We start from the raw sequence: 15858 nt of genomic DNA, 5'->3' as shown, positions 1-15858 counted from the left end.
TAAAATAACATATAAATGCTAGCTACTGTTATTGTATAATGCTTTGAAAGATCCCAGTCCCCCGACTACTGTAAAAAGCCTGTCTCTTTTGAATCACTACTCCCCTGGTGAAATTATGTGACTATAAATTATGAAGTACCAAGATCTCAGAAGTCTAAAAATGACAAATAATCTTAGAGGGTCATAGGAAAAAACATGCCAGATAGAAATAGATCACTTGAAAAATGTGGCATAAAGGATTTAATCTCCCTAAGCCTCAGTTTAATCATCTGTAATACGGAACAGTTGACTCAAAGTCCTCTTAAGGTTTTTTCAAACTCTCAATCTATGATCCAGTGATTTGATGGAAGATAAGTGTGATTGAAAAAAAGGACTAGTCATGAATCAAGAAAAAGAGAAGACAAATGGGAGAGCCAAGTGCTACACTGGTCTCTAAAGATGCTAAAAGAAGAGTCGGCCAGCCATTCTATCAATCAATAAACTTTTAAGCATTCAATACATGCCAGGCACTATGCTAAGACACTGGACATACAAAAAGAGGCAGAAGATAATCCCTGTCCTCAAGGAGTTTACAATCTAATGGGAGAGACAATAAGTAAACAAATATGTACAAATTATATATAGAATAAATAAGATTTAAGTAACAGAGGGAAAGCACTAGATTTAAGAAGTGTGGGAAAGCCTTCTTGTAGATTTAATTGGGACTTAAAAGAAGCCAGGAAAGTCAGTAGGCAAAGATGAGGGAAATGGGCACTCCAAGCAAGAGGGAAAGCCAGAAAGAATGCCTGAACCTGAAAGAAAGATAGAGTCTCTTATTTGTGGAGTTCAGGAAGGATTACAGCACATTGGATAGATTTTCTATAGAGATGTGTGAGAAAATATGGACAAGAAGCATGGGGTATAAGACAAAGAAAAGTGAACTTTATTGGCAAAGGCAGGGCCCATTTGGATCAAATTATGATACAGCAGTGGAGTGAGTGTATTAGGTTTGTAGTTAAAAATTGGAGATCACATCCTGCCTTTGATACTCCTCCATGTGATCCTCAGGGTCAATGAATTTTCATTTCCTCATTTGTATTACGATGATAATAACAATAGTAATGATATTAATAATATTAAAATATCTATAGTACCTATCTCATAAGATTGTTCACAAAAAAACAAAGAAATAATGTGTGTAAGATCATTTATAAACTTCAAGCACTATATATATAACTGTCAATAATGTTAATTCTATAGCTATATCTTTTCTTCTGAATTCTAGGAAACTTCTCACCCTATCCTCTAAGGGAAACCTTTCCTAATTCCCTAAATTCTCTTTTTCCTCAAAATAACTTGTATTTGTCTGTACTTGTTTAAATCCTATAATAAAATATAAGTTCACTGAAATCAAAGCCCATGTTTTACTAAATTATATCCAGCATTTATAGAATATTCTAATGTTTGCAAAGTACCTAAAAATTATTATCACATTTGATCCTTTCAACAGCCTTATGAGGTAAGTATTACCTCATTTTGCAGATAATAAAAGAGGCTGAAAAGATTTACCTAGAGTGACATAGCTAGTCAGGGTCTGAAGCAGTGTTTGAATTCATATTTTCCTGAATTCAAGTCTAACACTGCACTACCAAGTTGCCCCTATTGTCTTAGTGGATCATTTCTATCTTAGTAACCATCGTACCAACACAGTGCCTTGTACACAGTAAGGACTTAGGGTCATCAGGTCATAGATTTGAGACCTGGAATGAACCTTGTAGTTTATCTTATGCAACCTCTTCATTTTGCAGATGAAGAAACTGAGTCTCAGAGAATTTTAAATAGTTTACCCTAGATTGCAGAAGTAATAAGAGGCAGGCTCACTATGCTATTTGTTTTGGGATGGATCTGACTCTAGTCAGTACTCTTGTAGACTAAAAGATCAGAAAAATAGCTAGCTAGTTACCTAAGCAGGGTGGTTATAAGAATCAACTAAGACAATATGCTTTGTAAATATTGAATTATGGACAATGTAAGCTATTATTTATGCCTTTATTTTATTTTATTTATTTTTTGCTGAGGTGATTGAGGTTAAGTGACTTGCCCAGGGTCATACAACTAGGAAGTAAATCTAAGGTGAGATTCATTCCACCACCTAGCTGCCCCCTTTTGCCTTTAACATAAAGCTTAACTACTTGTTCAAATGCAGGTACTCTAAAACTACTTTAAGTAGTTATGAATTAATCAGGTGAGAAGAGAAAGGGAGAATAGTAAGTTTAAGACTAACATTTTAAATATAGAAGAAGAGAACTGATCAACATATATGAAACAATGGTAATAGTAAATAATTAATTTTCAGATTATGTAGAAAAGCGAGCTAGAATATCTTGGCAGTAGTTCATCAATGAGGGCTACAGCAGTATAGGAAAAAAATTTTAAATTAAGGTTTTCAACTGATTCAAGCCTGGAATTCTGATAGTTGAAGAAGGCAGTTCTGGTCTTGAGTGATTTGTGTACCCCAAGTCTGTTGGTTAATTACAAAATATGTTGTTACTTTACTTCTATTTGATATGACCTAACAGAGCTAGTAGTCTTAAAAATGGGGGTGTGGACTATTCCTAAAAAGTTTGTGATTAATTAATGGGAAGGTATGATATTGGGCCAACTCCTATCCTCCTCCATTGTCAGTCATCCTTTATCCTCTAGTCATATATCTTATCCCCGGTAGCCTTCTTCTGAGCTCAAGTAGACTCAGAAAGATAGTTACAATTTAATTTCTACCAAAACATCCACAGCAATAGTCACGCATTTGCCATTGGGAATTTCCTACTCTTTTCCAGTAGACCTGCCTTTCACATTATCTTGTGGTTGAAGATGGTACTTCTGATGTTCAGAGCAAGGGTGTGTGTGTGTGTTGGGTTGTGTCCCAGGGAATAATCAATAGGCTCTCCCTTTTTTTTTTTTTCATTTCAGATGAGACAGATTCAATTTCACAGGATATAGGAGCATGAATAGACTTTGATCCATATGCATTGCATTCTTCCCCACTCATATCCCTTAGCACTTATCCCCCCCTTACTGAACACAACACTTTTCTGAACTTCTAAGTATCCCCTTACTTCTAGTCACCCAGGTTTAAAATTTTAGTGTTATCTTTAACTGCATCCTGCCCCATACCCTATGTATCCAATCAATTTGACAAGTTTTATCATTTCAAACTTCACCTTTTCTCTGCTCACATGTAGTCTTCTAATTGATCTTACTGCTATTTCCCTAGTCATCAGCCCTTAACTTGTGCTTACAAATTTGGCTTGTTCCCACCAAATGTTAGTTGAACAAAAGACCATAATAAATGTCACAGAGAAAATAAGCTCGTTTATCCAAGCAAGCAGAAACTGGGGAAGTTTCACAGATTAGAATATACTAGAAAATAGACAACAATGAGCTTTTTAGATGGGAGCAAAGTGAGCTCTCAACTCAGTAAAAAAGAATAGCTCCAGTCTCATCCAAGGGAAAGCCTAGGAAGGCAGAGTGGAAATCAGGGACATTTTAAGGAGCCAGCTCCCTTTACATATCTGCAGCTTCTAAAGTTTTGCTTTCTCTCCCAAAGAATATCTAGAATCATATATGTTTCTTTCTGAGGAAGCCACTCCAACACCAACCTTGTCCTTCACATGGGGAGACAGAATCACTTCAGCATTCTTTCTACCAATCAGGAATTATATTGGGAGTTATATCTCCCATAATCAGAGAAGTTGCATGCAAAACTCTACTGGTTTAGGTGAAAGCCTGGTTACATATCTTTATCATTAAATAGTCACATTCATAGAGAATCTATTAAAAATCATTCCTTAAATTATTCTTTGCCCTGACAACTTTGCACAGTATTTGGAGTTGGAGGACCTAGGTTTCAATCCCAGATCTGCCACTTACCATCATTGTGACTCTGGGCAAATCATTAGTCCTTTCACTCTCTAAAATTAGTTTTTCTTTATCTGTAAAAACAAGAAATGATACTAGTTTTCTAAAAGGTCATTTTCACATCTAAATCTATTAGTCTTGTGAACATGATTACATAACAGTCCTCCTACAGCTATTTTCTGCACTTGTTCCTATAAACTAAGGATGCACTTCAATATATTTCTTTTCGTTTTACATTCTAAAGTAATCCATTCTTGGAGCAGTCATTTGCTCTATCCAAAACTTTATTTGTATATCTCATAGAGATGAAGCATTATTCTTTGAGTCTATTTAATTGAGAATCTGTTAAGTGATCTGGTAATAGAAATATAATATAAGATCATTTTTGAGCTTCTTCAATTTGTTTAATATTTTATTTTTAAGAAATAGTATGTTTTACAGGCCTATGTGTGTATCTATAATCTTTCTGTGTCCTTTCCTCCTTCCCTCTCTCTCTGTTTCTCTCTCTCTCTCTCTCTCTCTCCCCAATAAGGAGACCAGTGGTATACTTGCATTTTTTATTTCTAGATATTTGCTGGGCTGTGGCCAAATTTGGTATCTTCCCCGACAGTGGTGACAAGGGATAGGAGAGGCTCAGTTTTCCAATAATACCTATCATAATTAAGACCATTCAGATATAGCCCAGACTATTTCTGAAAAGATAATTACTTCCAAATTAGGCTCCATCATCCTATAAGGATCTTTGAGAAACTCAGAGTTCACATGTTTTGCTAGATTTTCAGTTGATTAAACCAAATATGGGTTCATGGCTTAACAATCAATCTGAACATGCTGGATATGTCATATTAAATTTAATTCAATGGTCATAAGTGTTATGGGCCAGAACTCTGAAACAAGAATGAGAACATTACAAGTCCCTTCATCATGCAAGGCAATATGCTAAGTTCTAGAAATACAAAAACAAAACTGTTCTCATATAACATATTCTAATGAGGTTGGGAGGGATTATATAACAGGTAAAAAACATGTAAATACAATGAATATACAAAATAAATTAAAACTCTATTAGCTCATTATGGTGTGGAGACAATCCTAGGCTATACCACCAGAGTGCAAGATAGTGGACTGAGTAATTTTCCCATAGATTAGACTAGATAAACAGAGAGAATTGACCAGTAAGTAAGTTAGTAATTTGGTAATTCTTTAGCTATGGCAAGATGTGGAAAACTGAACATTATAAAATATTAGTTTTATTCCAAGAGGTCTTCTTCTTCTCTCTTTTTTTTTGTGATGTGGCAGAAAACTGAACTAAGATTTAATTTTTAGGAGGCCATAAACTTTAACTTTAGTTTGTTGGCATTCTAAGTGTGAGATCCGTATCCAAATACCACTGCATGCTCATAACACTATTGACACAAGTAAATCATGTCAATCTTAATATTCTCACTTTAAGCAAAAACAGAAAGCAGAAGGAAGTTATAGTTGACTGGAAGGGGAGTTCACAAGTTTGTTGTAGAGAGGGAAACAAAGGAGTGGGTAATTATCCTTTATTGTAGATAGAAAGACAATAAGAAACAAGATTTCAGAGATCGTTAGTCCCGTAATATTATAATGCTTCTGATAAATATTTACAAATACCATGAAAATAATTGCAAACAGTCTACTATCATCTGTTGTAGGGTATGAAGAGGTCAAGAAATTCTACCAACAATTCCCTGAGAACTAGCTAAATCAATATTGCCTTAATATTGGATGATTTCATTATAAATATTAACTAGGTGAAGAAGGTAAAAAATATAGATTGGCAATAAGGAATAAGACATGTTACAGGGCCTTAATTATAGGATCTTAATAATGTTTACCTTGAGAAAAAGAATTAGAAGGTACTGGACATGATGAACATGAAATAATATCACAATGCAATTTATTATTTTTGAATAGACAGGAAATTACTTATTACTGACATGAGAGTCATTCTTAAATCAGGTGGCTATGTGTAGTCAGAACATTAACTTTTTAGAATAAAGATCAAAATGAGTATAAAGTTAATGCTATTAAAACTACTTCTACCTAATTTATCTAAATGAGTTATGGGCAGAAAAATAGGATATGAACAGAAGAGAGAATATATACACCAAAAACAATAATTTCATATAAAAGTTGAATCTCTTTTTCAAAAATCACCAACTGTGACTCAACAGCCACATCAATCAGTTCTTTCAGTAGCCTAGGATGTGTTTGTGCCTGCCTGGTAACTTAAACTTTGAGTAGAAACTAGGCCCTCTTAAAATCTCTTTACAAGTCTTGAATTCCAGGCCTTCTAAGCTATTTTTCTTTTATCCTTCAAGTACTGAAGATTGTGTTCCCTAATATAGAAAACAGAGAAGAAATAGAAATGGTTGAGAGAAAGGACCCATATGTGCAAAAATGTTTGTGGCAGCCCTTTTTGTAATGGCAAGAAACTGGAAACTGAGTGAATGCCCATCAGTTGGAGAATGGATGAATAAGTTATGATATATGAATGCTATGGAATATTATTGTTCTATAAGAAATGATCAGCAGGGTGATTTCAGAGAGGCCTAGACTTACATGAACTAATGCTAAGTGAAATGAGTAGAACCAGGAGATCATATACACAGCAACAGTAAGATTATATGGTGATCAATTCTGATGGACTTGGCTCTCATCAACAATGAGATGATTAATGCCAGTTCCAATGATTTTGTGATGTAGAGATCCAGAGAGAGAGGACTGTGGGAACTGAACGTGGACCATAACATAGTATTTTCATTCTTTCCGTTGTTTGCATTTTGTTTTCTTTCTCATTTTTTCTTTTTTGATCTGATTTTTCTTGTGCAGCATATTTGTGGAAATATGTATAGAAGAATTGCACATGTTTAATATATATTGGATCACTTGCCATCTAGGGGAGAGAATGGAGGGGAAAAAATTAGAACACAAGGTTTTGTAAAGGTGAATGTTAAAAATTATCTGTGTGTGTGTGTGTGTGTGTGTGTGTAGGGTTTGTTTGTTTGTTTTTTTCTGAGGCAGCTGGGATTAAGTGACTTGCCCAGGGTTACACAGCTGGGAAATATTCAGTGTCTGAAATCATATTTGAACTCAGGTTCTCCTGAATTCAGGGCTGGCACTCTATCCACCGCGCCACCTACCTGCCTCCATGTATATATTTTGAAAATAAAAAGCTTTAATTAGAAAAAGAAATAGAAATTGACTTTTGATTATCAATTATGTAATCTCATCCGTTTCTAAAAATATATTCCTTCTTCTTGCCTCTAAAATAGCTTAAAAATCATTTTGCTGTTATTACTCTTCATGGCAAATTTTATCTCCTAGGTTTTAGTATTCCTGATGTTATTCCTATAAGACGATGCCATACTTTCATATTCATCCTCAGTTTTCTATCCCTGTTTAATTTTCTTTATATTCCTTTTTAAAAATTTAGTTTGATCAGTGTTTATCCAGTGTTCTCCTTATATAGCACCCTCTTTTATTCTTCAAGGGAATAACCATACTTTCTGTGGTCAAATTTTGTTCTTAAGAATATCCCACAAGTTTTGAATAAAATTTTCAGGCCAAAAGATCCTACCTTCCCTTTCTCTTAATTCTTGGAACTCCATTCTCCCAACAGCCAAGGTCCTTCAGACAACGCTTGGCCTTATCCTGCTTATTTATTGCATTTGTTACTGTATTTTCATCTAAAGTTCCTTTCATTTCTCCTTTGTTTATCTCTGTTGATCAGTTATTTCCAAGATAAAATTCCCTTATTCACTCCACCTTTTGAAGTATGAAATGAACAAGTCAAGAATTTATCAGTTGTTCTGTGTGTAAGAGTAAGAAACTCCAGAAGATGAGTAAATATCTTTTTTTCTTTATCACTACTATGTCAAGTTTTTGTTAGTTTTAAAATACATTTCTGGAACTCTTCCTTAGAACAATATGGGGAATTATAATTCTTGCTAATATTATTACATAGCAGATTAAGATTTACAAATATTATCCCATTCTGATAGGTGAAGAAACTGAGATTCAGAGAGACTGTTAATCACTCAGTCACACAGGGAGTTAAGTGAGGGGGCAGGATTTGAATCCCCTGAGTACAAATGAAATGCTTTTTTCCACTAAACAATACTGCTTTTTATACTGAGTGGAAGTGACCTCAGGTTAAGACTTGATAATCTTTGACTCTTCCTTCTTTCTCACTTCTTATATTTAATTAATTGTTAAGTTTTGTCATTTCTACCTCAAGGGCCATCTGATATTTATTCCTCCCTTTCCATTCTGTCCACCACCTTAGTTCAGTTCTTCATTAATGCTGTCCTACTTTATTATAATAACCTTCTAAGCAGTATCTCCATGCAGCCCCCACTTTCCTCCAGGCTCTGACTGATCAACTTTCACCTTATTTTGTCCAGTCTGAGGCCTATCACAAAAATTCCCAGCCATCATTCCATGCCATGCCATTCTTTCACTCCTCAGTTTCCATCATTGTTCTGGAGAACAATAATGCAATTCTTCCAATGGATATGTCTATCATTTGCCCTATAACTCAAATCTTTCTTCCCTCTGATTTTCCTGCCCAAAACACTCCTTCCTGAACACTACTCTATTACATGTCTTATCTTTTCCTATGAAAATAGAAATATATTGAGAGGAAGGATATTTGTATTCCCAGTGTGTGTCCCCTATATACTGTGTCTAGTATATATTAAACACTCAATAACTACTTTTTCCTTCTTTTTTTTTTCCAAGACAAAGTTCAGGTTCCATCTTCTACAAAGTATTTCCTGAATACCATGCCTTCAATCCTGTCTAATAATGATCCCTTTTTGTTTGAATTTCTCATATATACTTCATTGTTTTTTCTAACTTATAAAATTATTTGATGACCTATATCATCTCTCTTAATTGATTATAAACTTGAGGAATTTCTTTCTTCTTTGTGTGTTTGTCTATATATTCTGTGCACTTCACTTCAATTTTTTTAAAAGTATTTATTTAGGGTAAAAGTTGTATGCATGATTAGATTTCATTTCCCATAATGCTTAGGACTGAGAGATCCTTGCTAGAGAAAATCTCTGAAGTATGCTTCCCAGAATGGTATATTTTGAGGCTTGGGCTATTTGATGACATTGAATCCTCTTCTCTTCAATTGCCTTCTAACAAAACAAAAAATAATTTAAGAAAAACTTAGAGATGAAGTACACTTGTTACCTTATTGTATTTATGCTACTATCACTTGACTCATATGGACTTTTCACAAATGATAGTGATGATATTTGACATCACTGAATATTTTAGGGGCAGATGTTTTAGTTAAGAAATTTATATGTATTTTTCTCTTTATTCATTTATTTTATTACATTTTTATTTTTCTCTTTATTCATTTATTTTATTACATTTTAAGTTCTGAATTTTCCCCCCTTCTCTCCTCCCTACTCCGCACTAGAGAAGATCATCATTTGATGCAGATTTACAAATATATATAAAACCATACTATGCATACTTCTAATAATTCTTTCTCTGGAGGTGTATAGCATCTTCCTTAAAAGGTCCTTTACAGTTGACTTAAATATTTATAGTATTTAGAATTATTTGGTTGTTCAAATTATTCTTTGCAAGCAACTTATATTCAAAGGATAATTATGTGAAGTATTTTGAAATCTTTGGGGAAAACTCACCTATTATGATTGGTTTCCAAAGCCAACAAGTATGATTTGTTCTTTTCTCCAAAGCCCAGAGTTCATTTCTCTCTCCTCACTCCCACCCCCATATATTGACATGAAATAGAACAATACTTTAAAGTTTTGTCTTCTTAATAGTCAGACTACACTTTGGAGGGGGTGGCAGGCAACTAAGGACAAGGAATTTATTATAAGCAAAATTATGAAAGTAAGTTGATCACAAAAGACCTTCCAATTTGTTGTCTGATTCACGAACCTGGGATAGATAAGGCCTTTCCATGCCTTACTTGTGCCCCTCTTTCAAAGTCTGCCGCACATGTTCAAATATGTCCTGACATGGAATTCTCTTCTCTAGCTGGAACTTGATGGATAGGTAGGTGGGGGATTTCCCAGTTTTGTTTAAAATCTTAGTTGTGTTATGGGTTTGGCCAGTATTTTTATGATTAGTTTACTAACCATTGGTTTGGTTTTTTCCTTCCTGTACCATGTGTTACATGTTGACTCATCAGCACTGATACTGTTACCTTGGAAGCAAAGTGTTTTCTTCCAGTGCTGAAATTTTATGTACTAATAGACATTTAGAGATTATACACAGATTTTTTTCATTGTTAACTTTGAACACGGTTAAATAAAATAGTAAACTACCTGAAGAAGATTTTTGATAGTTATATTTCCCAATCTGGAAATGTTATCAAATAATAAATTCTCCCCCAATCAGTTTTTTTTCATATTATGCTGATCAATTCATTCCACAGAATTTATCACTGAATTTTAACACCACTAGTGTTATTTGGCTGGTGAAGCCTCTTAAAAAGAGGACTATTTAGTGTATCTATAGATAGACAAGTTACACTACTGAAGAAGGAATAAAGCAGTATAAACTCACTGATGTCACCTATCTCCGTGTTATTGGGAGAGACTGAATTGGCAGGTATTTGGTATTTATAAAGTTGCAGCATTTAAAAATTAATGTAGTATTTGTGTATTATATTGCATCTTTGATAGGTAAAGTTATTAAATGAAATAGCACTTGTATGAAGACTTCTAAGGGACACGAAGGAATAGCTGTCTTTCTGCATGAACTATGTCTTTTTTTTTTTTCTCTTTCACAGTAATATGTTAGGGATTGAAGAGGGAAAAATGCAAATTTCTGTTTCATTATTGGATCCTTAATCCAAAATAAGAGATAGCCAAAGGGAAAATAAATAGCTCTAGTATTTACTGAATAATTGTTACAGATCTTTTGTATAATAGTAGTGAATATTTCAACCAAAGTTATGTTTATCTGTGCTTTAGTATCCCATTATCAGATACCAGATCAATTTACATTTTACTTTTTAGAACAATTTAGTGGGTTTTCTATAATAGAAATAAAATCAATTATTTCTTTAAAAATAAGTATTTAGTCCATTAGAGATAAAATAAATTGCAATAATTCTAACTTCACATAATCTTAGTCAATATGTGAATTTTTTTGCACTATTCTATATCATCTAAAAAGAATAAACTCAAGGAATTTATCTGTAATTTTTGTGGCACTGTCTTTTTTTTTTTTTAGAGGGAAGTAATTTCATGATATGTAAAATACTATTTTTAAGACTCATGACTAACTGATTTTTTTTTCTTGATTATTTGAATTTAGCTCCTTTTTGGTTCAGGTGTGTTGGTGTCCCTAAGCCTTTCTGGGCCACAGCTGGATAAAGTGGTGATTGACAGAACCCTGGTGGGGAAGCTCATCTCTGACACCATCAGTGATGGTAATTACACCCTTGTGCAAATCAATTGCCTGCATTAACAATAGAACAGGAGAGATTCTCTGTCAACAGGTAGACTAATTATTGCCACTAGAGATTTGTAAAGAACAACAAGTAATTGCTTGTAATGCCATAGTTACCACCCTTGGGACCAGGAACAAGTTTTAGACTAGTATTTAATATCAAAGTTGATTTTTGTATTGTCATGAATTATGTACATGGAAGTATTTTATATTTTATTTCAAATACATAAATGTTTTGAAATATATATTTGTACATATATATTTTGCATATATATATATAGGCTAAAAATGCCTATAAATATGGAAATTGGGAATTGACTTGAATTTCTTCAATGTTTGTGATTGGCTTTAAAAAATATTTGCTATATGTATCAAATTATACTAATATCAGTTGATATTCTATTATCAACATCACTGATATTTGTGATCTCTTTCTTTTTTAACTAGATTTCTGATTTCATTTGGTATAAGGAATTTCCAGTAAAAAACACCTTCTTCCAATGCATATTGACACTTTTTCTGTGAATACAAGGCTTCCTGGGGGTGATGAGATGCCATGTGATTTATTTAGGGTCCCATAACAATATTTGTCAGGGGTAGGCCTCAAACCCAGGTCTTTCATGTCAAAGTCAAATGGAAACATATTTTGTAGGTGCATGTTGACTTAGAAGAAAACTACATATTAATATTATCTATATTATATTTTATTTTCATTTATTTTGTTAAACATTTCCCAGGTGTGAGCCCATGTGAAGCCCAAGTTGCGTCTGACACTTCTAATGGACATATTGTCTCTCTTGTGATTTCTTTCCAATGACTGGAAATTATAAAATGCATAAACACCACTAAAATTTTTATTTTTTCTGTTATGTTGATTTTCAAAGGAACATTGTTAAACTTTCAGCATCTTATTTCAAAGCATAACTGGGAATTTATTTTTGTCTTATTAAAATTTTGGTTTTGAAAATTTTGTGCTATGAAGGCAGAGTAAAGGTACAGAACAATTTTAGTATTTAGTTATATGTTCAATCCAATTGCTACTATAATCTTAAGGCATGATGGTATCCAAACATGACAGGGCATGAGAAAGCTGCATATATGCAAATTTATATAATTAAAGAAGGAACAAGGACAGTACTTATATCTTTCATAAATTAATATTTCATATCAGGCTTTCACTGTTACATATTTATGTGATTAGACTTATTGGCGTACACAAAAGTAACTCTTGAGATCATGAGTTGCAGGAAAATTGCTGATCTGTGTTGGTACCATACACAGATGAATTTACAAGTTGAGGACCACACCCCCCGCCTCCAGCTCCTTACCAATGCCAACCCCCCCAAAAAAGCAGATTCATTTAATAAGGAGTTCTGTTATTATGGAGACTTCTGAATTTAAAATTTTAAAATGTATATGTGACTATTAAAATTATGTCCATCATAAACAAGTTATAGAAAGTCTGATCTTCAAATTTAAAATGATTATCCCTTTTTGATCCCTTTGATAAGAAACAACTTTAACACTTATGATTATGTCTAGATTTTACAGAGAATGCAGTAAGCATCTCTCTTGTTCTTGAAGACATTTCTCCATATTTTATGTGCTCATGTTCATATATCAGGACCAAGAAGAGAGCACAATGATAATACCAAAGATATGTGATGTTCTTTCTCCACATATAATATGGGAGAGTGAGAAAATATCTAATATCTGCTCTTTGCTCGTCTTTGCTTTGTCCTTCCTGCCTCTAAGATAAACTACAAATTTCTATTTTGGTATTTGAAACCCTTTACATTTTGAGACCAGCTAGCCTTTTGAGACTTAGTTTATATTTCTTCATCTCATACTGTTTGAATTTCAGGCAAACTAGCCTGCTTGCCATTCTCCATTCAAAATGAATCATCTCCTGCCTTTGCACAAAGCTATTATCCATGCCTGGAATACTTTCCCTCCTTACCTTCCCACTGTGGAATCCCCCAAAGTCCTGCAATCACCCAATAATCATGGCCTACAAAAATTTTTTCCTCATCTCCTTAAGGTGCTAGTATTTCCTAATAGAATGTAAACTCCTTGAGTTTGATTTTGATTTTTTATCTCCAGCTTCTAGCACATAGGCATTTGATATATAGTTTTTCAACTAAATTTCTTATGACCTAGGAAGAAAATATGTAGTAGTATTCTGTTCAGGAGAGTTCACTCATTCAGCTATAACTTCACGTGACCCTACTCTTATTTTTGAGGTTCCTTTTCTTCATCATCCATTTTGTTTGACGTTTTAAAAAATATTCAAATGGAGGTGCTCAATTAGCAGAAATACCATGAAAGGGATTCTTATGTTGATATGAGGTTTTGACATTTCCTTCAGTGCCAAGATTTAATCATTGTATGACACATTGAATTGGTCTTTGTAGGAAAGCGATCTCTTTTTTTCATTATTTTCTGATTCTTATTAGTCAACCCAAGAAAGGAAAACCACTAGCTGTCATTCAGGTAGGAAGCTTTTATTGCACCTACTGGGGGTCAAGGAACTAAACTAATCTCTGAAGATACCAAAAAGGGTACAACCTCTGTGGTCCTAAGGAAATCATGGTCTAAAATCAGGGAAGGGGAAAACAGCTTGAACATAACTCTGCACAAAGATCTAGATAGGATAAATTATAGATGTTTGGAATTGGGAAAGCTGAGAACAAAAAAGATCCTTCCCAACAAATATCTGACCTAATTTTTTTTTACCATACCTGTGGTTTCATTGGTATAAGGAATTCCCAGTTAATAAACTTCTCTTTACCAATGTAGATTGGCACTCATTTTCATTTTGAGAATTGCCCGGGATACCAAAAGGTAAAGTTATGTGCTCAGGATCACAGAGCCAGTATGTGTCAGTTAGAACTTCAACCTAAGTCTTTCTAACTCTGATCCTGACTCTTTACCTCCCAAGTCGCACTTCCTTGTTGACATGAATTTTTAAAATATTATTATCAATAATTGCTTTTATAATTAAAGATGTATCTGCCCTATAGAACCATAGGGAAGTCTCTCAGGAATTAATAAGAAAAACTCAGTTATATACTTTTAGATTTCTAAATAGCTTTCCTTGCAACAATCTGCTGACTAGTAATAAGAATAGTGTAATCATTTCCATTTTATAATAATGATAGTAAGAATAATGAGTCCTTTGGATAGCAAGGAGATCAAATCAGCCAATACCTAAAGAAATTAATTCAGACTATTCACTGAAAGGACAAATACTGAAGTTGAAGCTTAAATGAGATTCATTGGAAAAGACCCTGATATTGGGGAAGACTGAAGGCAAAAGAAGAAGGCAGCAGAGGATGAGATGGATAGATAGTGTCATGAAAGAAACGAAGACGAGCTTGGACAGATTTGGGGAGATAGTGGAGGATAGAAGGGCCTGCTGTGTCATGGTCCAGGGGGATCTAAAGAGTTGGGTATGACTGAACAAATCAACAACAATATCATCACTAGCAGCTAACACTTCTATACAGTATTCCAAAATTCTTAGTGTAATTTTAAGCTCTAATAATTTAGAACCTTTAAAATTTTGGAATCCATATGATATTTTAGAGGTTAATGCTTTAAGGTTCTACAGGTGCTTTAATATATCATCACACCCAGTCCTAACAGCAAACACCAAAGCTAAGTACCATCTCTATTTCACAGATACAGAACTCAGGACCCAAAATCGTTAAGGGACAATCCCACAGTCACACAGCTACTTAGTGTCAGAAATGTCTCATTTCCCATCTCTAAGCACTGGACTATTTCTAGTATACCATACAAAATAAGGTTCAGAGCTTAAGCAAGCTTCTCAGAGTCATAAGGTTAATATACAAGGATCTGGGGCACACAGTTATTTGACCTTCAGGTTTAATGCTCTTCTAACTTTGCCATACTCCTTTCTACCATATCATACTATTATATCTACAAGACCTTATTAATAGACTCTTGGTTTAGTCTTTATGTTCAAAATGGTTCCCTCCAAAAAGAGGGCTCTATTGTTCTTGTCATTTCAAGTATTTTTTGTTTTTAACTGAAATATGAATGAATAAAACAAGTGTGGGTGAATGCGCCTATAAATGTGTCAACACAACCCCCAGTGAAAAAACTCTATTCTTGGCTCTCTGTAAGATATCATTGTTTTCCAAATTTATGATTAATCATTTTTGAGAGATTCTAAATTGGATTTTCCCAATCAAAAATAAATGTCTATAAATATAAGATTAGATTCAAATGTATTAATCAATTTTATTTATTTATTTTTATTTTAAAAGCAATTTTCTTTAAACCACATAAAGGCATTATGTTGAAATTTTTATATTTCACTTGCAGCATATGAGAAATGTTCAAGCATTTACTAAATTTTCTAAGATGTGTTATTTTACACAAAGTAAAATGTATACATTGTGATAAAAAATGCTAAAATTTTCCTTATCTTGAATTAAACACAATCATATCTGA

At 33.6% G+C, this 15858-nt stretch overlaps 1 protein-coding gene across 1 annotated transcript in view; it reads left to right on the top strand.

The window, feature by feature from the left end:
* The window catches only part of WDPCP (WD repeat containing planar cell polarity effector), a 266206-nt gene that overhangs the window by 35336 nt on the left and 215012 nt on the right, over positions 1–15858 (top strand). Inside the window, exon 6 of the mRNA XM_051975375.1 lies at positions 11242–11356. Coding sequence (XP_051831335.1) covers positions 11242–11356 — 115 coding nt within the window. The remainder of the gene's footprint in view (positions 1–11241; positions 11357–15858) is intronic.

The sequence above is a fragment of the Antechinus flavipes genome, chromosome 2 (assembly GCF_016432865.1).
Source record: "Antechinus flavipes isolate AdamAnt ecotype Samford, QLD, Australia chromosome 2, AdamAnt_v2, whole genome shotgun sequence".
Taxonomy (NCBI): Eukaryota; Metazoa; Chordata; class Mammalia; order Dasyuromorphia; family Dasyuridae; genus Antechinus; species Antechinus flavipes.
The sequence above is the reverse complement of the archived record's forward strand: the minus strand, read 5'-3'. Positions and strand labels throughout refer to the sequence as shown.